Below are 27,577 nucleotides of genomic sequence, written 5' to 3' on the forward strand. Positions count from 1 at the left end.
TAACGAATAAGATATAAGGTTCACTTGAGTGACCCAGCAGTATTGGCAGCGGAGGTTTTGCACTCTCCCGAGTTCTCCCCCTCTCGTTAACCTCCGCCATCGAAGATCGGAGGTTACTCTTTTCACCCCTTTCTGTTTGTTTGTTTGTGAACAGTATTACGGAAAAACTCCTCGACGGATTTTGACGAAACTTGGTGGGGGATGAGGTATGGTCCAAGGATCATGCCATTAGATTTTGAACTCGGTCCAAAATCCAATATGGCCGATATGGCGGCCATTTTGAAAAAATATTTGAATTTTTTTTTTGAATTTCTACATGTTTTTAGTGATTTCCACCCCCCCTCCCCAAAAAAAAAAAATTTAGAGAAAAAAAAAGTATTTTGCAACTTTTTTTTTCAACCAAATTTCGATATTTTTTTTGCATTTCTCCATGTTATAAGTGATTTCCAACAAAAAAAAAACATGCCAAAATTATAATTGCGGCTGATTTTGGAACTTCAGGTGGATATACCCACGTAAAATCAATTTCTGTCTCAAGGAATCTAGTTATGACGAATGGAGTATGTAAAAGTAAAAGGGAAAGTTGCTCTGTGGGCACTGTTGATGTCAAATTGAATGAAGGCGATATCAGGTTCACTTGAGTGACCAAGCAGTATTGGCGGGGGAGGTTTTGCACTCGACCGAGTGCTCCCCCTCAAGTTTGTTTGTTTGTGAACAGTATTTCGGAAAAACTCCTCGACGGATTTCGACGAAACTTGTTGGGGGGATTAGGTATGGTCCAACGATGCCATTATATTTTGGACTTTGTCCAAAATCCAATATGGCCGCTATGGTGGTCATTTTGAAAAAATATTTGATTTTTTTTTATTTTTTATTTTGCATTTCGACATGTTTTAAGTGATTTCCAACCCCCCCCCAAAAAAAAACTGTTGGAGAAAAAAAAAATTTACAACTTTTTTTAACAATTATGATTTTTTTTTGCATTTCTACAATGTTATAAGTGATTTCCAACAAAAACATGCCAAAATTATAATTGTGGCTGAGTTTGGAACTTCAGGTGGATATACCCACGTAAAATCAATTTCTGTCTCAAGGAATCTAGTTATGACGAATTAATTGAGTATGTAAAAGGGAAAGTTGCAAACTATAACTCTGTGAGCACTGTTGACGTCAAATTGAATGAATCGGATATCAGGTTCACTTGAGTGACCTCGCAGTATTGGCGGCGGAGGTTTTGCACTCTTCCGAGTGCTCCCCCTCGAGTTTACAAAATCAATGCTTCCTTGAAGTAATTAATTTCCCACACTGACCTCCAAACATTTCACTCCATAATCATGCTTTGAAGCAATTCAAATGTAAATGTGAAAGTATAAATATGAATGAAAATCAAATCAGTGACGCAGACTTCATACACCTCCCCCTTACATGTATCGATGACCATCACAGTAATTCATAAACGAAACAAACAAACCAATGATGAGGTACATGCTGATGAAGAGGCAGAGTAGGGGAGGTGGAAGACAAGGTTGCATTGAAATTTACACTATCTGAAACGTGCAAATTATTTTGCATGCAGACTGTGGCTGTTGGTTGCATCATTCCTGGGAGTTTGGCTGTGCAACTGATGCTATGCCCCCTGTAAGCCAGGTGTTGGCTTAAGATCTTGAGATCGAGTCCCTGTCAAATGTTGAAATAACACCAGGTGGGTTGACTCAGCCTGTCATCCTTCCGAGAGATCGGGGCAAAACGAGTACCAGCTTACTGGTATCAGGGGCACTGCATGTTCTTGCTAGCACCCAGCAGAGTTGGGAGGAATGGCATCCCTTCAGCCCCAAGGCTCACAGCACCTTGATCATCCAAAACCCCACTATGCCCTGCACATATCCCACTGACCCCCAAAAGGGGAAAATGTTAAAGTCAAGGAAAGATCAATAATTCTTCATTTATGACACCATTTACCAGTTAAACATTTCTTTTTTGTGGAATCACTCACGACTGATCAGGTCAACGGTGGTTTATGATGAAAAGGTCAAAAACCTCACGGCCACAAGGGCTGCAGTAAATTAATGCAGCTCGAAAGTCAAGTCTTGTCTGTTGTTCACTCACTTGATAAGCTTACAGCTGGATGTGATGCATAGCAAGTCGAGAACCAAATGACTGTTGCAATGACTTTCATATATTTTATCCAAGCGAGTGACTCACAAACACGTACAAGGAAGACACAGCACGCAAATTGAAGACAAAGGATTTCATTGTTCCAAACCAGACGAAGCAGCCACGATCGTTAGTGAGAGACGCTCAAATCGTTCCTTGGTAAACACCATACATGGAGTTGGCAGAAACCGGATACTTCTGGAGCCTTTGGGACTGGCAGCAGGAGGTCATTTCAGTTGGCACTGTTTACCCGCAAAAGCTTGACAAAACTATGCCAGTGAGTGGAGGCCTACTGATTGAACAAGCATGTGTTGAAATGAAATAAATATGGACACAGAGCCTTTTGAAGGTTGAGCATCATGAGATAATATTGGTGCAAGATTATAACAATGCATTGTACTTCAAGAAGGAAAGAGGAATTGTTGCTAAAATGGAGACCAGCTGCACCAGGAGCAAGGTTACATTAAACGCATCGCCGCTGCAAAAGCCAACCACTCAGCAGCTGGCCTGAACGAGCAGGACTTGTTTGGGGGAGATTCCCCTTATATTTTTATTTTCAGCGAGTTGAACCGGACGTGAGCACAGCAGCTGCCGCCTGACAAATAAATGACAAGGATAAGAAAGCATGAGCGGGGTTTTGTTTTTCCTCTGCTCTTCATTTCAGATATCTGGCACGTTACAAGAGGCTGGTTCACACGATACCACAGCCGCCACTGCACTCGGCCTTTGCAACAACAAAAATAAAATGGCAGAAAGTAGGAAAATCAGTACAGTACATGGAAACTGCAAGAAAAAGAAGAAAAAAAAAGGCACACAACGCTCATAATGCATTTATGGTGAGAAGAAAACTTAGTGGGCAATTCGTGCTTTAAAAACATTACTGTAAGCAATTCCAATTCAGGCTGCTTATGCAGATGTTTCCTCACCGCTCAGGCACACCCAACTCGCTTCCCATCACCATCGACCCGCTGCAGGTCAAGATAGGATATGCGGCGCTTTGACAGAAGATTAAACAGATGAGGAAGATGAAGCAGACCGGATGGAAATCAACCAATCATTATCATCGTTACAACAACCATCAGAACATTATGGCTTATATTAAATTGAAAAAAATGAGGCTTTTTAACAGCATTAGCTGTAAAATCCCAAAACAATATGGCCATTTGGGTGCAAAAATATTTGTTAACACTGGCATTTGGACCTTGATAGAGACAGTTAATCATTACCATTATTCCTAAAACCATATTTGCACGAAGCAAAAGAAAAATCCTAAATATCAAAACATCTAGATTCCACATCTCAATTGTGGAATGCTATGCACCGATAGGTAAATGCAACCACCCAGCCTGAGGAATCCAAAAGACAACCCAGGCCCCACCGACTCCCCAAAATTAAAACTCCCAGGTATTGGCACCAGTTGGCTCCTCGCCATTGGCCGTGACACGCCCGGCTTGGTCACTGCCAACGTAACGCCCGTTGGGCGCTTGCAACGCAAGGCGCCCATTATTGCAGAGTTGGAGGAGGAATGGCGTCCCATCAGGCCCGAGGCTCACAGCACCTTGATCATCCACAACCCAACTACGCCCAGCACCATCTGCTTGAGGAATAGGGTAGAGTTCAAGAGGAGAGGTATCGGAGATTATGGAGGACGATTGAGGACAAAGGATGCACGTGATCAGCCTGGGAAATGATGAATATTTCAGGAAGGAAACGGTTGTTCTATGGGGATGCAGACAAAGCTGAAGGATACAAAACAACAAAAAAACAATGCTAGGGCACCTTGTATGGTGTAAGCACCGTCAGCGAAATGCAGCTGAAACACATCGTGGGAGGATCTGTTTCCGTCCAAAGCCGGTGAGCCTTTACGCACTCCCATGAAGCCATATTCTCCCCGCAAAACCAGCAGCGGGCGATTAATAATCTTCAGTACAAACTTCTCCACCTCACCTATAAAATAAAATCCCAGAGCCAACAAACCAATTGGTAAAAAGCAGACAAGGTTCTACAAGAAAAGGTCTGCGAGATCGAGTGTGTGTGTGTGTGTGTGTGTGTGTGTGTGTGTGTGTGTGTGTGTGTGTGTGTGTGTGTGTGTGTGTGTGTGTGTGTGTGTGTGTGTGTGTGTGTGTGTAAACGAGTGTGGTATGCTTACACATTGTAAGCAATAATGAACCATGCTTCCCCATTGTCTGGGGTCGCTCACCTGCATTTATTTATATTTTCATTTATGGATGCTTTCCAACGGTTCTGTGATGTTTCCCAGTGTGTCGGCTTCGATGTCCATTGGCATGCAACATTACCGTGCTTCCCAATTGGCTGGGGTCACTCACCTGCATTAATTTTTTTTAATTTATATATATTTTCATTTATGGGTGCATTCCAAGGGTTCTGTGATTTTTGCCGGTGGATCGGCTTTGATGTCCATGAGCACGCAAAAATCCAGCTTTCTACATCACCCAGAAGGTCTTGAACATGAATATCAGTGAGTGAGTGAGTGAGTGAGTCGCACACAAACGTGCATCTACCGGGGAAAAAAAAATTCTGCCAAAGCAGTGTCTTCGCTTGGAATCCAACTGCAGGGTGGGTCACTGCATTTCCAGCAGACGATCAATTGGCAGAAACCGAGAATCAATTGATTGTACCATTACACAATGGCCTGACGTTTTCATAAATTACTTGGCTCTCCATCGTCCACAAGCAAGTACCATTCGTTTGGACAGTCGGTCCTCCAGAAGGATATATTTTGCAATGCCGGGCCTTCAAAGCACTATCATGACAGCACGTTCATGACTGAATGCAGACGAGTCAACTAAGTGGTGTGTCGACAAGCTTTGAGCTATCGGGTGAGTCCACAATCATTAATAAATCCTATAATAAAAAAATACTAAATCCTGGGTTCTTGATCCAAGAAATGAAGAAAAATTTCCCGGTCACAAACAGTCAATGCTTTCCCTTCCCAACAGATAATTCATCTGTGACACCTCCTGAACCTTGGGTTTTGCAGCTTCCACCAGTTCCCTTTTACAATCACAAGAAAAGATTTGAGAGCGAGTCGGTTTTAAAATGTGTAAACTCACACAACACTGCATGGATAAGCAATGCAGACTCTTCATTTCTCCGAAACAACATCAGACAAGCAGTCTCTTCTTGTCGTCCGCACTGTTTCCTGCAATATTCGTCAGAGTCTACGGTGTATCGTATCCTGGTGAATCTCTAACTTTCCAATAAATAATTTTCTCATCCTCTTACAACGTCCTTCCGTGTGACAAATTGCCAAACCCATTAAGGTTTCTAATTCGCCGATCAGACCAAAACTGCCCGAAATCCCTGCCAAATACAGGGGTTCTGCCTATGGCCATAGCCTAACACTGCAGTCAATGACACGACGTTCCACTACCAACCATCAGCATGGTGAGCCGTCTTGTGCAGTTTGTTGATCAAGTTGAATATATGAAAAGGATTGAGATTTTTATGTATTTTTTTTTTTCATGGAGTTTAACCTGAAATGACAAAAGACCCCCACAGGTACCTGAAAAGAGCCTCTTAAAATGATCCTGACGTTATGATCTAATAGAGCCAAGGTGAAAGTCATCCAAGAAAATGCTAGACATGTGAAGTTGCCTCATCTTGCCCAATCTTGTTTGCCACAGTCCACCACACTTCCACCTTGGCTTGCAATGCAAGAACATGTCACTGCGAAGCCAAACCACATCCAACCTTGGCAGCACACACAAAACACTGTTACAAACATTACCATTCAGCATTGTTACAAATCATGTATGGCGTTCCCATTTGAGCCCATTATAGCTCAATGCTGGGATCCAGGTTCATATCTCCGATCGCTCATGTACCATACTCCGTGACAGTGTCGGTGCTGCCGAAGCAGTTTCTTGGCAAGGGATATAACCGGGTGGTTTGCCATTGTAGCGTCCTTGTGTCAGTTGAGGAAGGAATTTAGAATTCAGCCATCATCCAGACGATGGCTCGCCCACTCTTGACGAAGGACACTGTGGGATCTAACGTCCACCAACTAATGCCGGCGGTCCGGACGCCCAGTTTAATGTCCGTCCGAGAGACGGCACATACATTGATGAATCACCCTGCCTGTGAAACACCAGGATAGCGGTTTATAGCTGAGTCGGGATTCAAACCAATGATAGACGGATTAGAGGCGAGTATGTGAATCTCGAGGCAATCCTGCCAGCCCTATCCTATATACTGGGTACATTTTTCTGATCCTCTTGTAATTAATGTAAAATGAATTCACACCTCCTAATGCCCTTACCCTGTATGAGATGCATGTGTCAGCTCTTCCATGAGCCTCAGATCACTGTTGAGAGAAGAAAATCCATGTCAAGCCATGACCATGAACTGTTTTTCATTAATATTTTATCAAGGAAAGCATGTGCTAGCAGCTAGATGGAAATTTACATCATATGAACCGATATAAAACGCAACTAGAACGAGATCATTTTCCTCAAATTCAACCCAAATCACCAGTACGTTGCTGGTTCGCCATCTGGCAAACAATTTTGCTGAACAAGCTCACTTCACCAAACGTCCCAACACGAAAGCAACAAGATAAACCCAAACAGGATCTTGGTCACTTCTGACAATAGTTCGGACTAAAGAAGAAAAAAAAAAAATTGCAAAACATTACACAGAACTCCCTTTTCCCTCCACCTTAAATTTGAACCGGCGACTCCAAAGCCTCTTAGCAACGTGGACCCGTGCTTCATCTGTGTTCTACCTTCAACAAAAAATCAGGAATGTATATAACACACATATCACGTTCGTTGCTTCGTTTACATTCAAATTTCCTCCAGAGCACATCTCCTACTGCAATGTCCTCATCAGTACCGTCCATTTATTTACCTGCAATGTCAGCCTGCGCTGCAAGCTGGCCATTCTTGCGCGGAGCCACGTATTTCCCGTTGGGAGCTTTCAGAGCCACTTGCCTACCATGCCACTCCATGTCGAACCACGAGTCCTTATTCCTGCACAAACCATAACCGCTCAGTTGAAGTCGTTGCGATTTGGAAAAATTTGAACAGACAAAACCACCGAGGCAAGAAATTACAGCTCTCTCTCTCTCTCTCTCTATCAAGATACAAAAAAAATTAAAAAGCTACAAAAGGGCAATAAACTGCTCTTAGCCTGAACATTAAATTTGACTCACAAAGATGTTCATTAAAGTTTCATTGCGAAAAATAACAAAACAAAACGTTATGTTTCAACAAGCAGATGTCCAACTATTGTGAAAACACTAATGACAAGAGAGACGACATGTCGTCGAATTAAATATTAACGATTTGGAGCTGTTCATCAGGTAAACACTTTTATATTTTTGTCTCCACAAGATGGAAGCTCATGGAAGAGCGAGTCCTTGCAATTTTACATTCTGAATACAATTCTGGGTGGTTTTTTTTTTTTTTTTTTCAAGTGACCACATTAGCAGTCCACCCAGCAAGTCAAAACAGAGGGGAAAACAAAATATGGGTGCAGATAAAATACTGCTGACTCACGGCTGGCTGATGGACGCCTGGATCCCACCAGGTCCCAAGACCCAATATTTTCCTGAGAATGTACGGAAAGCAAAGCGCTGGGAATCCTGCTCCATCTCCATCTGGAATGTCTCATGTTCCGTTTCCTCGTCCTGGTTTGCAGACAGCTCTGTGCCTGCCGTACAATGAGACAAAAAGACAGTTGGTTCTGTAGCTGTTCTGTATTAGCAATTTACCTCCTCTCCACACTACATATCCTGAAATTCAGTTATTAACATTCGTAAAGATCAATGCCGTGGAGATATCTCAGGAATTTTTTTTTTGTTAGAGATTTCCCAATCTAGCGACCTGCGATTCTCAATTTTGCACAAATGATTAAGCTTTGGAAAATGTCGCTGTCCAGTAGAGGATTATAAAACTGTCCAGAGAAGAAATCTACGATCAAGCCACGACTGCTCAAAAAAAAAGTTTAATCAATGACACGCATGCAACGATCAAATCTCATGTGTTAATGTGCCCATTGTCTTCTGAAATCCTTGGCATTCATCTAAAAGTAGATCGACAGCTCCCAATATCCTCATCTGATAGCACACATGACACGTGACTCTGCAGAGGAAAGGGGGAAACCCTTACAATTGAATTGCACCATCTGTCTTTCAATCCTGACAAATCTCACACTCTTACACACTCTCTCCAAAAGGACCACATGGCAAAGCCTCCTATCTACTTTCTTAACAACCCTATTGAGGAAGTTCAGACATTCAAAGTCCTGGGTCCCACTATCAGTCATGATCATTCTTGGGCAAACCACATTTCCAAATTTTCCTCCAAAAGCAGCCGCTGACTGGGCATCGCCCGTCATACAAAGTCATTCCTTGGCACACCTTAATTCCTATCCACTTACAAGGCCTTGATCCACAGCTTGGTGTATTGCGCTACACTCAGGGGCTGGCTCCCTTGCCTCACAGCTTGCTCAGCTTGACACCAAGGCCTTCAAGATCATTGGAATCTCCCACGATGAAACCGAGTCCACAGGCTTAATCATTGTCCCATCACAAACAGGTCCAGCGGTCTCTGACTTCTCTCTCTCTCCTCCTTTCAGGTCTTGGACCCTGTGTGTGGTGCTTTGTTTCACCGAGGTTAGTTTGCACAAATAAAGATTTGGAAACTTTCAATGCTTTCTTCCCCCCACCCAGGTTTGTTTGCACCCCCACCCCAAGCCTATCCCCATCCAAGTTTCCAATTTTTCTCTTTCTCAAAAGTCTACTTAATGTATCCATCCTGTACACCCCATGCATCCTTTCCTACACCTAACTCCTCACCACACCCATTGTTTGTCCAAGTATCCCTCTCTTTTGTCCTTAAACTCTGCCGTTGGCGTTTCCCCACTCACTCCACTGTTCCTTTTGTTCTGTTGCGTCCTGATCCGTTCAGTGTTCTCGCTCTTCCATGAGCTTGGAATCTCTATACTAAACAAAACCACAAAAACCTTAAAAATGGAAACAATAGGAAAAAAACAAACAAACCACACCATCAGATATAACGGAAGATAGGAAAGGATAGAAAATAAGAAAAGCCAGAAGAAGAAAAGGTGAAGAATTAATCACAAACAAGAAAGCTTAATCATTCGGTTCGGAAAGAAAAAAAAAAAATAACAAAACACAAAATAAAAACAAACAAAGAGGTTTCTTATATATTAGTAACGATATTACCAGACAACTCAAATTACGTCACTGAACAGCAATGCCTCACCTGACTCACATCAGCACCTACCTTGCTCTGAACAGGGAGGGCATATTGCACCAATGAGTCACGTGGCAAGACAAATGGAGGTGATTGGTTAGACAGCTTGTTGGTAAATATAATCATCGAGTTGGCAGGTTACATAGGCAGGAAAGAGATCACATTTATAATTAACCATCCCAAGATCACAGCTAAACAAGTTCATGGAATAAATTGATCAGAGGTGAGACAAAAAAAAAAACACATCAATGAAACAATGTGCTTTGAACATCCCGGTTGAAACCTTTGATGAAACAGGATATTAAATATTCATTAAAATCCATTTCAAGACCAAAAGGATGGTGTAGATGCAGAGTGGGTTGGGGGGGAGGTGAGGTGAGGGAGGCAGGCTGACAACATGACACAATCTGAATCACCCTGCACAGCACAACTCAGCTTTCATGGGCCAGACTGCAAAGAACTTTTTTTTTAAAGGATAAGCAGAAGGTGCAAGGAAAAGTTAGGAGGAGGAGATTGGGACCATACTCTGTGCAGAGTGTTGGTGCTGCCTAAGCAGTCTCCTTGGCTATTGGGCACAATCCTGGACGGATCACCACTCCGACACAGGATTTGAACTCAGGACCCTTGAATCCAAAGCCCACCACCCTAACCATTAAGCCAACACCAGGCATAAGGAAAAGTTAGAAGAATAAATAATTGACAAGATAAATAAGCAGAGCATGATTACTGAAAGGGTAATGAAGATGGGGAAGCAGCACAACTTATTAGACTCACCAGTTCCCCGAAGGGAAAGGAGGGGCTATTGTAATTGCTCTGCATGTCAGAGAAGATCTACAACTTCAATATAGGTGCCATTGGCCACCCTCTGCCCTTTCTGTGCCCTGTCGTCCACCCCTCACCCCCAGGTTTCTGCAGGGTGCACACGGTCTACCAGCAACTCTCTTCTGATAAAACTTACAAAATCCTGAACCACTGCACACCTCCACTCATTTGTTCTTCTTTTTCCCACCTGTGGAACCAACTTTCATATTCTCTTCAATGTCATTCTTCCTTCCAGGTGTTCAAGACAGCTGTTCACCACCATCTCAGATCATTCCCCATTCAAAAGCATTATCTTTTCCTATTTTATTTTTTTCAACATCATCAAAGCCCGAAGGCACGAAGGTAAGATGCGACAACTTACTGGGGCACTCTGGGTACCAGTCACAGCGTGTTCCAATATCACTTTCTCTCTGCAATCAGTCGGGTAATAATGGGGTTAAGTCTGCCCCTTCCCCCCACAACCCCTCAAACCCAAAAGGAAATCAACCCACAGGGTTTGGTAGTGCCCTATCCTCCAAATGCTGAATGTTCTGTAAGGAAGCAGCAGGTACCATCTTTAAATAATTTGATGCAACTCAGCTCGGGTCAGAACCGAACCACCAATCTCCCAGACTCAGAGCAGACTCTCTAACGTTTATTATGCCAGGCAGAGTCCGGTTAGACTTTCAGGTAATCTTAGATGAAAGTTCAAGTCAATACAAGCAAAAGAAAGACAAAATGACAAACTTGAGATATTACAAATGCTCAGACATTAAAGATTATTTTCGTTTTCCAACTGCTGCAATAAAGACAACAAATAATTCCAGACTTCAATATCATTTTAAAAAAAAAAAAAAGAAAGAGAAAGTTATGAAATGCTTTGCTTAAATGAAAAAAAAAATGTTATAAAAACACTTGCATTATTAATCAACCAACTAATTCCATAAGAGTAAAAGCAAGTGCAAATCTAAGTTTGAGCACAAACTGACATTACGGAGCTGTTCATCATACTGCGATCAATGCGTGCCAGTTGCCAAGCTACGGTCAGTAGAGTTTGAAGGTAAAACATTACAGCACAAAACTAGAGGGGGAGCACTCGGTAGAGTGCAAAACCTCCGCCGCCAATACTGCGAGGTCACTCAAGTGAACCTGATATCCTATTCATTCAATTTGACGTCAACAGTGTTCACAGAGTTATAGTTTGCAACTTTCCTTTTTACATACTCACTTCATTCGTCATAACTAGATTCCTTGAGACAGAAATTGATTTTACTTGGGTATATCCACCTGAAGTTCCAAAATCAGCCGCAATTATAATTTTGGCATGTTTTTTGTTGGAAATCACTTATAACATGTGGAAATGCAAAAAAAGAAAATCGAAATTTTGTTGAAAAAAAAGTTACATTTTATTTTATTTTACTCTAACAATTTTTTTTTTTTGGGGGGGGGGGTTGGAAATCACTTATAACATGTAGAAATGCAAAAAAAATTCAAATATTTTTTTCAAATTGCCCGCAATCACGGCCATATTGGATTTTGGACCAAGTCCAAAATCTAATGGCATGATCCTTGGACCAGACCTAATCCCCCCACCAAGTTTCGTCGAAATCCGTCGGAGTTTTTCCGTAATACTGTTCACAAACAAACAGAAAGGGGTGAAAACAGTAACCTCCGATCTTCGATGGTGGAGGTTAAAGATGTTGAGGAAGGATTGATGGCAAATTAGTGATAATATCAAATTATAAAGTTGTTTACCTGTAGCATGGGGCTAGCAGGATCATCAAGAAGTATGTGCACTCACCGTTTGAGTAGTCTAGCCGAGGTTTTAATCTGGGCCCAGGAATAAAACTGTCAGCCTTGTTTTTCGCATGCATGGCGATTCATCAAGGTGTGAAGCCAGAGGACACTTCTGTCAGCAATGGTCGTTGGTGGACCTTAAAGATCCCAAGGTGTCTTATGCGGAGTAGGCGAGTTATCGTTGAATAAATATGATATTCCTTCCCAAGTTAACTTGGCAAGCGTGGTTAAGTATGCCAAACACCCTCAATGTGGAGTTGGGGGAGACCTTCATCCTGCAATAGACTAATCCAGAATGATGATAGCAAGAAAATCAAAAATTATGCTTATGAGATGCTCATGATAATCCAGTACTTACCTCCACCACCAAAGGTGAAGGAGGTAATGTTTTCACCCCTTTCTGTCTGTTTGTCTGTGCATAGGATATCTCAACTAGAGGGGGAGCACTCGGTAGAGTGCAAAACCTCCGCCGCCAATACTGCTGTGTCACTTAAGTGAACCTGATATCCTGTTCATTGTAGGTCAAAACGGATCAGACTCTACTGAACCACGATTGAATAAACTAAACTAGATTGACGCGCATGTAGCAATGCCAAAAAAAATAAAAAAAAATAAATCGAAATTTTTTTGAAAAAAAAGTTGCAAAATTTCTAAGTTTTTTTTTCTCTAACAAATTTTTTTGCGGGGGTTGGAAATCACTTAAAACATGCAGAAATGCAAAAAAAAAAATTCAAATATTTTTCAAATAAAATCGAAATTTTTTTTGAAAAAAAGTTGCAAAATTTTCTAAGTTTTTTTTTTGGACCAAATATAATCCCCCCCACCAAGTTTCATCGAAATCCGTCCAGGAGTTTTTCCGTAATACTGTTCACAAACGAACAAACAGACAGGGGTGAAAACAGTAACCTCCATCCATCTTCGATGGCGGAGGTTAAAAAGTTGGGGAGAGATCCAGATGAAATTTTGTGGACAGGTTGGGTGTGTGACCAGGACGAACTGATTAGATTTTCTTGAAGATCCAGATCCGGATCCAATGACTAAAAAATTTTAAGCGATTTAATTCTTCACCATTGAGAGATGAGGCTAAAAAGTATATATAGCACGATATCTCAAAAAGTTGTGGACGGATTCGGACAAAACTTGGTGGACATGTTGGGTGTGTCGCAAAGACTAATTGATTCGATTTCGGTGAAGATCCGGATCTGGATACGAGAATTATTAGTTCACGAAAAAATATTTTCACGAAAAAATAAGTGACCACTATATTCGTTATTGGTGTGTGTGTCTGTGTGTCTGTCTGTCTGTCCCGAGCATAGCTCCGTGGGTTTTGATCCGATCCTGATAAAATGTTGGTGGGAGGTTTATATCATGATCTAGTTGTGTTTTCCTGAGAATGGGTGTGGTGCGCCCATTATGGGCGGAGCCACGCCCAAAAAAATGTGTTTTTAGGGGGTAGCCAATTTCAATTTGCATCTTCTCCTCAGGGGTTTGTCGAATCTGACAGGGGTTTCGGTATTTGGTTAGCCCAATGGCACCTGCATAGCCCCACGGAGCTCTATTTTTCATTTTCGTCCCAAGGTCAAGGTCACAAGGTCACGAACTTAGAAAATTGCGAATTTTGACATAAAAATCCATCTTCTCCGAGGGGTTTGTCGAATCTGGCAGGGGTTTCGGTATTTGGTTAGCCCAATGGCACCTGCATAGCCCCACGGAGCTCGATTTTTCATTTTCGTCCCAAGGTCAAGGTCACAAACTTAGAAAATTTCGAATTTTGACATAAAAATCAAACGACCGCCCAAACTTTGAGAGCGAGGATGACAATATTTTTTATGCATAATCTTGAGGTCATTCCCCACCTCAAGTCTTGAAACCATTTTGCTCTATCTCGAACACCTTGCCCATGGCGCCCCCTTAAAGTTTGTTTTTATGCTGATTTCATCAAAGTATGGATAACCGAGGAGTGCGAAATGCCATATAGCCTATATGACGTTATATTGTTCCTGGAATGTTCCAGAGGAAGTTTTGCACCAAAGGTCATAATCCTTGACCTTTGACCTTTAAAGTTCACAAAGGTCAAATTTTCAAAGTTGTGGGGATCGTACCGGGTTTTCGACCTTCGACGAACTAACTCCAATAAGCTGTAGCACGTATCCTGTTTCCTTATTTTAATGTCCACAACATTGTTTTGGGACCTTTAAAGGTTATGCAAAGGTCATATTTTGAAAGTTGTTGAACGAAACCGGGTTTTCGACATTTTGCAGCTCATAACCTGTCACTCGTACCACATCATGTTGATCATTTTTATAACTTGGTCAAAAATTATCACATTGTCTCATCCTTGACTTCTGAAACAATCTACATCATCAAATACTGCTCGTGAACCATTGTCGTCTTCAGACGTTTAACTTTTAAAGTGCTTCTTCACCATTGAGAGATAGGGCCAAAAACAATACTGTGTGCATGATATTTAACCTCTGCCATCGAAGATGGATGGAGGTTACTGTTTTCACCCTGTGTTTGTTTGTTTGTGAACAGTATTGCGGAAAAACTCCTGGACGGATTTTTACAAAACTTGGTGGGAGGATTTGGTATGGTCCAAGTATCATGCCATTAGATTTTGGACTTGGTCCAAAAAAAAAAAAAAAAAAAAAAAAAACAGAAAATTTTGCAACTTTTTTTCAAAAAAATTTCGATTTCATTTGAAAAATATTTGAATTTTTTTTGCATTTGTACACGTTTTAAGTGATTTCCAACCCCCCCCCCCCAAAAAAGAAATTGTTAGAGAAAAAAAAAACAAATTTTGCAACTTTCTTAAAAAAATTTCGATTTCATTTGAAAAATATTTGAATTTTTTTTGCATTTGTACACGTTTTAAGTGATTTCCAACCCCCACCCCAAAAAAAGAAATTGTTAGAGAAAAAAAATTTTTTTGCAACTTTCTTAAAAAAATTGATTTTTTTTTTTGCCATTTCTACATGCGCGTCGATCTGGTTTAGTTTATTCAATCGTGGTTCAGTGGAGTCTGATCCGTTTTGACCTACAATGAATAGGATATCAGGTTCACTTTAGTGACCCAGCAGTATTGGCGGCGGAGTGTTTTGCACTCGACCGAGTGCTCCCCCTCTAGTTCAAAAATGTATTGGGCATGATATGTTCTCATGGATCAGGCATTGCGTGGCGGAGGTATGCGCTCCACCGAGTGCCCTTCTAGTTTTTTATTATTATATAACAATAAAATATACAAATGGACATTTTTTATTTACACCTACCTCTCATTGTTCTGCATTTATAGCTTGTCTTGGACTATTGCAGTCATCTAATTTGTATAACTATTTGAACACCGTACCTAATAGAGTTTAGTTTAGCAATTGATTATAAGTTACTCCAATGTGATCATCTACCAGGCAACTTGCAAAGTTATGCTCATTTGTCTGCAAAAGACCCCACGGGGTCTAAGCGTCGCTCGCGTTCTCCCTTTTCTTGTGTCCAGTTCATTTGAATGTCTATTTCTCCATTATTCTTGAACAGAATTCGATGAAAATTGACAGGCATATACTAGACACAAATGCACAGGCAATAACTGAGCCAAAACTGAAATTCCAGCCCTTTAGGCACAGAAATGGCCCTTTTGGCCTATTTTCTTAAAATTGCTATTCTCGGTTATTAATGGACGGAACCGAACCAAACTTGACAGGTAAATTCTAGAGACCATTCCCCAGGCATTAACTGAGCACAAAGTGCGATTCCGGCCCCTTGGAGCTGAGAAACGGCCCTTTTGGCCATTTTCTTAAAATTATTTAAAAAAAGAAAATCAAATGCGCTGGGCAAAATAAGTTGCAAATGATGATATGAAACTAGCCTCACTCGAGTGAGGTGTTCTGGTTTCTTTTTCTGATGCGAAGAAAATCTTACCGAATTTAAAAACTACGTGTCGTCCGTGCTATCGCTCACCTGGGAGTTGTACGAATGAACTCCCATGGGGTATGTTCGCAATTCGAACTTGTTTTTATTGTTCTTATCCAATGCTTTCTGCTTCTAATTCCCCTCTTAATTTAAACTGTCCTTTCTTCAAAGTGTGATGGGTGTTGTACAGCCATATATTCTGCACTAGGAATAGCCAAAATAATGCTGTACATGTGCTACAATGGGATTGTGGCACAACAGATGTTCTTTTTTTCCCCAAAATCTGATTCTCTTGGTTGTTTCCACATCTTACAAATAAACTAGAAAGGCACTCGGTAGAGTGCACACCTCCACCATGCAATGCCTGATCCACAAGAACATATCGGGCTCAATACATTTTTGCAATATCATGCTATACAGTACTACATCGTTTTTGGCCCAATCTCTCAATGGTGTAGAGTCCCTTTAAAAATTAAATAATCCTCGTATCCAGATGCAGATTCGGATCTTCACCAAAATTGAATCAATTCGTCCTTGCGACACACCCAACCTGTCCACCAAGTTTTATCCGAATCCGTGCACAACTTTTTAAGATATCGTGTTAAGATATATTAATTTGACCCCATCTCTCAATGATGAAGAATCACATAAAAAATTATCAGATCCGCATCCGGATTCGGATCTTCACCAAAATCTAATCAGTTCGTCCAGGTCACACAGCCAACATGTCCACAAAATTTCATCCGGATATGTCCACAAATTTTTAGATATTCTGCGCACAAACAAACAGACAAAAACAAACAAAGACAGAAAGGGGTGAAAACATAACCTTCACCTTCGTCCAGTCAAATTTAAGCCAAAATGGGGGCAAACCTCACACTAATTGCAAGAAAAATGAAACCACTTGTTTTATGTTCCTCGAGCTCTACCTTATCAATGACTAAAAATTCCAAGTAAATGAAGGTATGGAACATGGTGAGTTTTTAGGATGATTGCGACTTTTAATCTTTTTCAGGCAAGTATGCGGTATTAAAAAAAAAACTGTGTAATTTGGCCATTTCTTCCCCTATTCCATTCAACTTGGTGTCTATTCCCATGTTTTCTGAGGTGTTCTCTCAGGAAAATATCGTGTAAACCTTGGAGGAATAATAGTATGGAGGCGGTGTGGCATTACGATCTTGAAGCCAATTCCGCCATCTTGTATCACCCATTGCCAGTGGTTAGCAGGTCGGCCGGAAAGCCACTTTTCCCGAATTTTTTTTATCTCCGAAACTATGAGAGATAGGTGCATACATGCAACGAGGCGATTGTAGGGGACCCTTTGGAGATTGCATTGCAGAAAACCGGAGGTCTCTACAACCCCCCAAAACGGCTTCCCGACTTTGTAGGGTCGGGTCTAAAGACAACGGGCGGACTGACGAGGGGAAGGGGAATGACGGAGACGCAAAGAATCATTTGGGCTTTATCAAGACCAGTTTGTGGAGAAGTCAACAATGCAATGCAGAGATTGACTTCTGTTGGATACCCCACAAGCGAGCAACATAAGGACCTTTCCATGGCACGTAAGAAGAGGGATGCCAATGATGTGAACAAGCTACTCACATTCATTGAGGACAAGTCTCCTTTCGGAAATGCTGAAACTCTTAGAAATATAGTAAATGGTGTTATTGCAACAGAAAATGTGAATGTCGACAGAGCAGAGGATATTGGCAGTAAAATTTTTGGGGACATGGAGGGAAAACAAGTTTTGAAGTACACATTTAAGAAGAAAGACCAGGCAGTCGCAATGGATTCCAAGTCCAAAATCTCCATCGATGGTGAGGATGGTAGCATTGATCCTCTTCTCCTGTTTCAGAGGCTTGTGATGGTCAGCTCACAGAAGGAAAGTATTCAGGACGCATATGGCTATGAACTCTGTGGCTATCCCCCTGTTCTGTTTGAAAAAATGAACAAACTCTTGAAAGCTAATAAGCCAGCGCTTGCTAACGCTCTATGGGACCTTGCTGGGGATCCTTCTGATGAACAGACGCACATGGAGATTGCAACATTCCAATTTGTCCTTGATGGTGGAGCTCTTCTGCACAAGATACCATGGGAAACTGGGAAGACATACAATGCTATCTGCCAAAATTATGTTGCTCATGTCAAAAGGTATGGAAACCCAGTCATAGTGTTTGATGGTTACCAGAGTGGTCCAACTCCAAAGGATGGGACTCACAGAAGACGCATTGCTACCAAGCAGGCCCAAGGAGTTCAGTTTCATGAAAACATGCCTCTTCAAATGAAAAAGGATGAATTCCTGTCAAACAAAGAGAATAAGCAACGTTTCATAAATCTCCTTGGAAAGCATCTTGAAATGGCCGGCTGTGATGTTAATCATGCAAAAGGAGATGCTGATCTTTTGATAGTGCAGACGGCACTGGTAGTGGCCAAGAAAGGTCGGACCATACTGGTTGGCAGCGACACAGCTCTCCTGGTTTTGCTTATCCATTACACAACTAAGAAGCACAAGAATATATACTTCCAGCCCCAGGCTAAAGCAGGTTCTCCCATCAGATACCTTGATATCAAGAAGCTGCAAAAGACTCCAGGTGAGAAAGTTTGCAGAAACATCTTGTTTCTTCATGCTGTTCTCGGATGTGATACTACTTCAAGGTTGTTTGGTCATGGAAAAGCTGTAGTTCTTTCATTGGCAAAGAACAGCCCATATTTTGTCAAGGCAGCTCAAGTTTTCAACGATCCGGGAAGATCAAACGAAGGAATTGCAGAAGCAGGTGAAAAAGCTCTGATGTGCATATACAAAGCAAATCCCGGGGTCACAAGGAACTTGGACATACTTCGCCATCAAAAGTACCTTGAACTTCTGGCCACCAAAAACAAGTTGTCCACCCAAAATCCCTACCTCCAACTCGGGCAGCTGCCAAGTATCACTCCTTGCGCGTATATCATCAGGTGCAGACATGGAAAGGAGAAGAACTTAATTCAGAGACATGGGATTGGAGGGTGCAAGGAGAAACATTATTTCCAGTGGCAAGTGACTTGGATTTCGCACCAGAAGAACTGCGAAAAGTAGTTAGATGCTGCTGCAAATCTGGCGGCCAAACCAAGCACTGCGGGTGTCAGCAACAAGGACTGCCCTGTAATCCAGCATGTGGGGAATGCATAGGTGTATGTGACATAGGTGTACACGAGTGACCAAGGTAACAAGATGACTGATGATACTTTTTAATGTTTGCAACAATGCCGAGTAAGGAAAAGGTATCCTTATCTAAATTAGGTCCTACCTATGTGTGTGTGTGGGGTGGAGGGGGGGGGTGCAGACTGGTCCTCAGTTTGACCATGGGCATGATTTAAAGGACATTTAAATATCAAATGTGACCTAAACAATAAATATCAATAGTAAAATTCAACGTAGATGATTGAAGTTTGACCTATCCTAGTTTGTAACCTATGACCCAATTTCGCCATGTCCCTACATATGCCAGATTTTGGACACCCCCAGAAATCTATGTTCCACACCAGGAACTTCTTGGAATTTTTAATATGTTATTACATGTACTTAAAGAAGACAAATAAAAGTGGTTTCATTTTTCTTGCAATTAGTGTGATCTCCAACCTTATTTTGACTGGACTTCAGTGGTGGAAGTAATAAAAGGAAACAACAGAGCATCATTGTAGGTATCAAGTTACGGCCAAATGCTACCAAAGTTCATCGAGACTAAAAGAGAGATGCTTGTCTGTCTATCTGTCTGTGTGTGACCACTTTTCTGAGAGATGTCCAAACATCTTTGGCAAACTTTCAGAGGTTCATCAATGAGTGCCAGTGTTTTCAGCAAAAAAAAAAAAAAAAAAAATTGGAATTTTATTATTATTATTTTAAAAATCATTTTATAGTGCCTAAGCTTTTGTAGCAATGTGAAAGTGATATTAAATGATCTCTGATCCCATTACTTAGTGGGTGAAGGGAAGTGTTTTAGCCCCCCCCCCCAAATAGAAATGTTTTTTTTCATGTCTTCAAAATGTGCCGGGTACAAGAGCGAGTTTTGTTTGTGTGAACCCTTTTCTTTGATTTTTTTTAATGCAATTCCATACACCTGGGCCAATTTCCCTTAATTTTTTCTGCACTGCATTATCTTAACATGCAGAATGTCAATGTCACAATCAAAGCCACAACTTTGTAATCAACATCATGTTAAAACATAAATTAACGGTGCTTTAGGCGAACAAGCATCGTATGATGAATCGTAATCAACCTCTGCTAATGATGCATTTGGCTCTACGTATTTGTAAAGGATGTGCTGCCTAATATGTCGTCTATAGTTTGTCAAAAAAAACAAAACATTGTATGCTCCACAATATTGCAATTTTGGTGAAGTAGGATGGTCATGCAAACCCACCAATTGGATGGAATGGGATGTGGATATCGAGGGTCAACACAGGACGTGGAAACAATGCACATATGATTGTAAATGTTTTTGGAGTTCACTGCTTAAAAATCATTGCAAGGAAGCTCTGGAATGAAGTTCCAACAGATTTCTAAAATTTTAGGGGGGGTGCCCCCCAACCCGCCACCTCAGCAGGAGGATGAGCAGTGCTTGGCTTGCACCCGGTGTTCATGAAGGTAAATCCCAGGTAACGCAAAATATTTCAGAAAACATTTTTGAAACATTTCCACATTTATGATGTTAAAAATTAACATCATAATAACATTTTAAAAATATTGTGAAATTGATGTTATTCAATAACATTTTAACGATGTATTTAAAACCATTTTTAAAAGATAATGTTTTCACAATGTTTTTATGTTGCAACAACGTGATTGTGTTAGCTGGGATGCTCTGTCGGGAATCGGACCAATTGCATTTAAATATTTATATTCCGTATGCAGAATGGAAAGCCGTATGCAAAGGGTCCACAGTCTCTGCAGGAATACACCGAGTCTGATGAGCATGATCCTTTAAGACCTTTAAACAAGGATATGAGGAGGCCGTTTGGCCAATCACTTCCGTGTTGCACTTAATTTTGCTTCAGGTGTAAAACGTCTATTTCTGGGCTCAGATCTTTTTTTTCTGGCCATTTCTTCCCCCTTGTTTACTCATACCAATTGTCCCTCTGTGATGTCCCTCTTCACTGTTATTTGAGTGTTTCCCTCCTTCCCACTGTGTTTATAATCTATTTATAGCTTTGTTTAATCATGACAACCTTGGCAAACAACGAATATTATTGATGCTTTACTCTCATCCAAATAACTCGATCTTAATCGGGTGACCCAACTTGTTTAATATAAAGTAAGAACATTTCACTCCAGCATTAGAAAACTGTTGGAAAGTCATTTCAGAAGTTCCTTGCAATGATTTCTAAGCAATTAACCTAAAAACTTTTACCATCATAGGTGCAGTTTGCACATCCTCTTGTTCCACAATATGCATTTGGTTATGTTCTGTTCTTGTGTATGGCAGTTTTGGCTGCCAGGTAGTTATCATTTCTTGGAGCATGGCTGTGTGGCTGATGCTGTGCTCCTCTACCAGTATAATGGTACTCATTTCACCGACCTCAGTGAGATAACAGGCTGAGTCGACCCTACCTGGTGTTAATTCAGCAGCCAACTGGGCTCAAACTCAGGACCCTAAAATCCCAAGCCAGCCGAGGATGACGATGATTCATCAACCTCAGTTATGGGTCTAACACACTTCCCCAGCACCGCCACAATGGTTCCAATTGAGAAAATGCTTCAAAAAAAGAAGTAAATCAGACACAAATTTTACTGGGTACACAAATACCTTCAATACTCAAAATAAGTGAGATGACAATTCATCTTTTAAACCCATTCTCCCCACCTAATCCTGAACCACATACTCCCAACTTTAGTTCTTGAAGACTTAAACAGTAAGCTCACATAAAAGAGGATCAAAGTCATTCGAATCATTTTGTTCATGAAAGACTGTTTTGGTTTTTGATTTGTTTGTTTTTAATACAAAATCGAGGCTCATGGAAGGGCGAGTTGGCGGAGGATAAAAAAAAAAGGCAAAGTATACTGAGAGTGGATCACAGGCAGATGCAACAAGCAAAGGAATGAACAAACAGGAGAGGAGGAAAGAGGAAACAAAGTAACCGGCAAATATGAGGCTTTATGCGGTTGGGTGAGGGAGAGTGGAGGTGGGGGTTAATGAGTCAAAAATATTGTGCATACAGACAGGGGGCGACACGAGATGGTGGTTCCCCGACTGCCAACTTGTAGCACTGGAGGGAAGGGTACGATTGGATTACGGCTGCCTCTGCAAGTCTGTTCCTTGAACACAGGAGAAAAAAAAAGAACAAAAGAGTGGAGGAGGGAAGCAAGCAAGCCTGGATGTTGGGAGGGAGTTTGTTAAATAGGATTGTATTTAGGCTTTCCAATACAATATGGCTGTTATATTAAGTCTTTCAACCTTCTGTTGTATGACTTTCTGTTCTCACAATATATTTTAAACTCATTCACATGAAAAGTATGAACTTTGTTATTATTACGGGGAAAAAAAAAACAAAACAAAACATAAATTCTTCCAATTTTCATTAAAACAACTTCTGTGAAGTTCTCAATCCTATTGCAGGTATGGTCTTTACTCCTTCGATTATATCCTGTGTCTTCCAAATAACTTTCCCTACCCTACCACCAAAGATGCAAGACTCGTGAAGAAGCTTGTACCTGAGGGGCAATGGGAGGCGATGCAATTTGACGAGACTTCCAAGCCATTTGTAAACAAAAGTCAGATAACCAGTGCATGGAATCCAAAAGCCATCCTTCTCATGGGGGTACAGAGTAAACATCAACCTGGTTTATCTGCATACCATGCTGCGGGCATCAAGATCCCAAGGTACATCCTACCGTGTGCGGATACCTTGCACAGACACACAACGAGATGTAAAAGTTAATTAGATAAGGATGGTGAAGTTGTTGGCAAGAATATAATTGGTACAGAGAAGGTAAGTAAAGTGGAAAAGTTTTATGGGTTGTCGATAGTTGATACAGCCACAATCAAAATGGATCCCCCATGTGTCCATTTAGGTTTCCTTGTATCTACGGGCTATGTGCTCAGATGGGAGCAACCAAACGGGTCACATTCTCCCTTCAATCCCAACCCACTTCGCCGACGACATCCATGCTGTTCAAACTGCAACCGGAGAAACACATCAATGCGACTTGTACCAGGTGACAGGTGTGGCGGTCACAACAAACTGCCCAAACAGCTGAACAACAAAAACAATTCACATTTCACAAAATAAAGCCGAAACAGACAAACAACACGAGCGAATTGAAGCAGCGAAGGTGAACGAGCAGGCAAACAAACATTGGGGGGACATCATGGACACGAACAAGAGAAAGAAATAATGAATGAATGAATGAATGAATGAACGAACGGAGTGGAGACCTTACTCTGTTTGGTGGACACGTTGCGCCCATTGCTTGCCCGAAGCACGACCTGGGGACGGCTCTCCTGCAGTTCGAACACCTCGTTCTTCCCGGCCTTGCCTGCAGCCTTGGAGCTCTTCAAGCTTCCACGGGGTCCCACGGCGCCCAAGAACCGACCTTGGCAGTCCCGGAACGCCACCTTCCCTCCGACGAACTCGAGCGTGAAAAGAGCCTCGGAAGTCGGCTCCCGGACCAGAGAGCCGTCTCCGAGGAGCAGCCGATTGTCGCTGGTCTTGAGCAGGTAACGACGCTCGTGAAAGTCCAAGGTGACCAGGGACGTGACGCCCCAAGGCACGTCGGCGTTGACCGCAAGCTCGTGCTCGAGGAGCTGCGCGTAGCGCTTGCGACCCACGTGGAAGAGATTTACCTGCGGGTGCATCGCCAGGTGGACGCTCCACAGCTCGCCCGGCCCCATGCTTTGTGCGAAGCAGCTCAAACGGTCTTCACTCCCGCCCAGATACCTCCCGTGCGTCTGCGACTGGATCGCCCACTTGCCGTCCGCTTGAGCCTGCACCACGAAGCGACAATCGCCGTCGTCGCGCTCCTCGGCGTCGCACGAGATGTTGCCATTGCGATCGGCCGCCAGGTACCGACCGAGGTGGCTCTTGAAGAACACTGCCCCGCCATCCTCAGCCTCCTGCTCCATGGTCCAGATCTGTTTCTTCTTCATGCTGGTCCCCGACGCGTTCACCTTGAAGCCGAAACTCTCCGCAGTAAGATATTTGTTCGCACCGTTTATTAGTCCGAAATGGATTTTCATTCCGTCTCCGTTCGTCTTGCAAGACATTCTCAGCACAATCGAGACGATCCGTCGCAAAAGATCTCGGTTCTTCTGGTTGTTTTTTCGCTATCTCTCTCCCCCTCCTCCACCTTTGTTGCGCCGATTCAGTGCTCAGAAAACAAGGGCGCCAATTTACTGGAGAAAATTGATCTGAAATGGTTGAGTGAGACGGGCTCCGATTAAAGGAGGATAAAACAATCGGTGAATTTGGAGAACAATGCGCGAACTTCGCTATCTGCGCTAACGGTGCCCGAATCTCTCGGCTTGCACAAAGCATCAATCCCCGCTTCTCACCACGCCCTTATAAAGTACATCCAATCAGCGATTTGCTCATCATACTATCCCCGCCTCTCACCACGCCCTCAAAAACTACACCCAATCAGCGATTTGCTCATGATACTATCCCCGCCTCTCACCACGCCCTCAAAAACTACATCCAATCAGCGATTTGCTCATGATACTATCCCCGCCTCTCACCACGCCCTTTTAAACTACATCCAATCAGCGATTTGCTCATGATACTATCCCCGCCTCTCACCACGCCCTTTTAAACTACATCCAATCAGCGATTTGCTCATGATACTATCCCCGCCTACTATCGATTCTTTTCCCACTCCCCGACTCGCTTCTCCGCCTATTGGACAAGTCAAGTCTCCACCTTTTCCTGTCCCGCTTTAAACCGGTGATTATTTCCACATCCACTGTGGAAACAAACTCCACCCATCGACCCTTCTGCTTTCCATCCTCCACCCCCCCCGTCTTATCGCTCTGACCTTTTGAATGGCCATTGAGGTGTTCTGTGCCATTGGATTCGAGATATACCTCGGCTTAGTTACTCTGCAATCTCCTTTTCCCCATTCTGCTTTTGCTCACCTGTTTTCTTTCCATGCCTTTTCCCTCACCTTCCAATATTCGATTAATATCATAAAGATACAAAAAAAATTTATCTTCATATACTCATGTCACACAACTACCTCCCTGAGATGTTCGTATCCGCATCACAAGACAGGTATTCATTAAAATGCAGCCCCATTACCGAAAACAACAGCCCAAAGCTTCTTCCGATCGAATTAAAATTCCGAGACAATGCGCAAACATAACAAACGTGCAGACATTGTGAAAACGCCGCTGAATCTGCTACTCGCCGGCACTTTACCGGCGCTGACGTCATGACACGAGATTGTGAGATAGCAATCGATAGGATGATGTCATAAAGAACGTTCAACATTGATCTCATTTCAACTACATACAGATTGCAGGCTGTAGTGTCGTAGCAGAGGTGCGAACAGGCAAGACACGAGCCGGAGGGTAACACAACTCCGCTTTATTGTCTGGAGCGAGAGGGGAGGCGTCGGATGCCCGTAACTCCGCTTTAATGCGCACTCGATGCACTCTTCAGGCACACGACCGACAAGACACTGCTAATGATGCTACTGGTGCTACAAGTCCTGAGCGGGCGCGAACAGCTATGTGCATTGCAGACACGTGACTACCATCACAACTCCTCCACGCCCCCACAACGCTCTCGTATGCCAATACACCACACAGTGGTGTATATATATATATATATATATATATATATATATATATACACATATATATATACACATATATATATATATACACATATATATATACATATATATATATATATATATATATATATATATATATATATATATATATATATATATATATATATATATATATATATATATATTGTTGTGGTTACCAGATTCGCAAACCACCATTCAGGTCCCTTAGGTGAGGTATCTCGGTAAGTGCATGTGTAGTTAGGCCCAAACCCGTTGTCTAGTGGGAATACATGTCATTTATACGTGCTGCGACTCTTTAGGATAGCCGTTTTTCTTTTACTATCTTTATTTTGGACCAATCGCCACCATCACAACCACAACAACAACCACCAACCACAACGCCGCTTCACCACAACCGCCATGACCTTTACCGTCACAACTCGCCACCATCGCATCACCGTCATCTCGCGCCACTCATGGGCACCGATGCTGGACTCGTGTGGGGCGCACGTTGAACAGCGTGTACAAAATCACGGATTTTCTGCTTCAAAAACGGATCCAAAACGACACACGCCCACTTTTTGCCGTCCAATCGGTGAGCGAGGGGCGAATTGGCCCCGCCCCCAGGGCGATCGATATATGCAAATTTGTGGATCAAAAAGCCTTCACGCCCACTTTTTCTCGGGCCAATGGGGAGCGAGTTGAAAGGTCAAAGGGAGGGGGTCAAAGGCGAAGTTACGGGGGGATAAAAGGACGGTGTTCGTCAGTCAAAGGAGTCGTAAAAGTCGGAGCGAAAGAGTCAGCAGAACGAGAACGAGGAGTCGTAAAGGTCGGAACGAGGCGAAGGAGTCGGAACAGAGAGTCAAGACTTCGCGGGCGGTGGAGCTGCTCGTCGTGTGCGTTGGAGTCGGAACGGAGGGGACGGAGCTGTGGAAAGGCGGCGACACCAGACGAGGGGGTGCTCGCGTCGTGCAGGAAGCTGCACCCGAGGGAGGCCGACAGCGCGACCTGGCCGAGGTGGAGACGCTCGTCGCACATAATAAAGATCCTCTATACCCCGAGCATCAGCAACCCCCTCCTGTTTCCCCCCGCGCTGAGATAGTGCGACCAAGGGGGCCCCGTTCCCACCCCCTGCCAGGCACTGTCCACGAGGCCCGCGGGTTGCGGGGCCATCGCCGCTCCGCGTCTCATCACCAGACGGGTAGGCCCGACCCGGTCTCGGCCTCAGGCCTACCCCATTCTTGAGGGTATTTCTTTTCCTTGGTTTTGGGTATGTGTTGTCGGCGCCGTCTGTGAAGTAGAATTGTATAAGTGTTGCCGTGTGCTCGGTAGTCGGTATTAGCTCTGCACTGTGTTTTCACTTTTATGTTTGCTTTTTGTGTAAATGGAATTGTGTTTTCTTTTTTTGTGTGCATTTGGTGGAATTGTATTTGTGTGCTTCCCGTGTGCCGAGAATAAATGTGCTTTATTGTTGAACTGTTTCCCGCTTCGCTTCGTCTTTTCCTCCATTGAATCCCCATCTTGCTTCACGTAAAGGGTTGGTAGTGGGCTGAATACGCCCGATAATTAATCGAACCGTCGAGGTCGACGATAACACCGCTCGGTTATTCTGATAGTACGGAACGGGTCGCTTAAGTGGCCCGTGTCCGAAGTCGACCTGCGGCGAGGTGCGATCGCCCGGTCTACCCTCCGCGTGGGTACTTAGGTAGTTCGAATTTGGCGAGCAACCCTATCCCACGCGGGGGCTGATTGGCTCGATCGCGGTGAGACCGAAAGGTCCACCCGTGACTGGTTCCCGGCGTTAGTCCGAGAGGGTCACGACTGGATTGTCCGTCCGGTGGGCGACGTGCCGCGATTCGAGTTACGTGGCCGTCGCACGCCGGCGGGCGCGGAATCCGCAACACTGGTGTCA

General features: G+C 42.9%; 1 protein-coding gene across 1 annotated transcript; it reads right to left on the bottom strand.

Moving 5' to 3' along the window:
- Positions 1–2,607: 2,607 nt before the first annotated feature.
- Positions 2,608–24,425, bottom strand: FSCN1 (fascin actin-bundling protein 1). Its single transcript, XM_085884713.1, has 5 exons — positions 23,314–24,425; positions 7,677–7,830; positions 7,027–7,148; positions 3,934–4,101; positions 2,608–3,748 (listed from the first exon to the last, which is right to left on the bottom strand). Exons 1-5 carry the CDS (start codon positions 24,134–24,136, stop codon positions 3,546–3,548), a joined length of 1,470 nt encoding a protein of 489 aa, XP_085740839.1. The 5' UTR covers positions 24,137–24,425; the 3' UTR covers positions 2,608–3,545.
- Positions 24,426–27,577: the final 3,152 nt, after the last annotated feature.

The sequence above is a fragment of the Eptatretus burgeri genome, chromosome 6 (assembly GCF_056783735.1).
Source record: "Eptatretus burgeri isolate ZD-2024b chromosome 6, Ebu_testis_v1, whole genome shotgun sequence".
NCBI classification, from domain to species: domain Eukaryota; kingdom Metazoa; phylum Chordata; class Myxini; order Myxiniformes; family Myxinidae; genus Eptatretus; species Eptatretus burgeri.

Bases quoted from the DNA above. Each gene is read 5' to 3' on its own strand.
- FSCN1 (XM_085884713.1), bottom strand. From the start codon at position 24,136: ATGTCTTGCAAGACGAACGGAGACGGAATGAAAATCCATTTCGGACTA. The intron at 4,102-7,026 runs GTAAATAAATGG...TTTATTTTATAG, and splicing joins AGCGCAGGCTGACATTGCAG to GTGAGGTGGAGAAGTTTGTA. The intron at 3,749-3,933 runs GTGCCCTAGCAT...TTCCTCAAGCAG, and splicing joins CGGTGCTTACACCATACAAG to ATGGTGCTGGGCGTAGTTGG.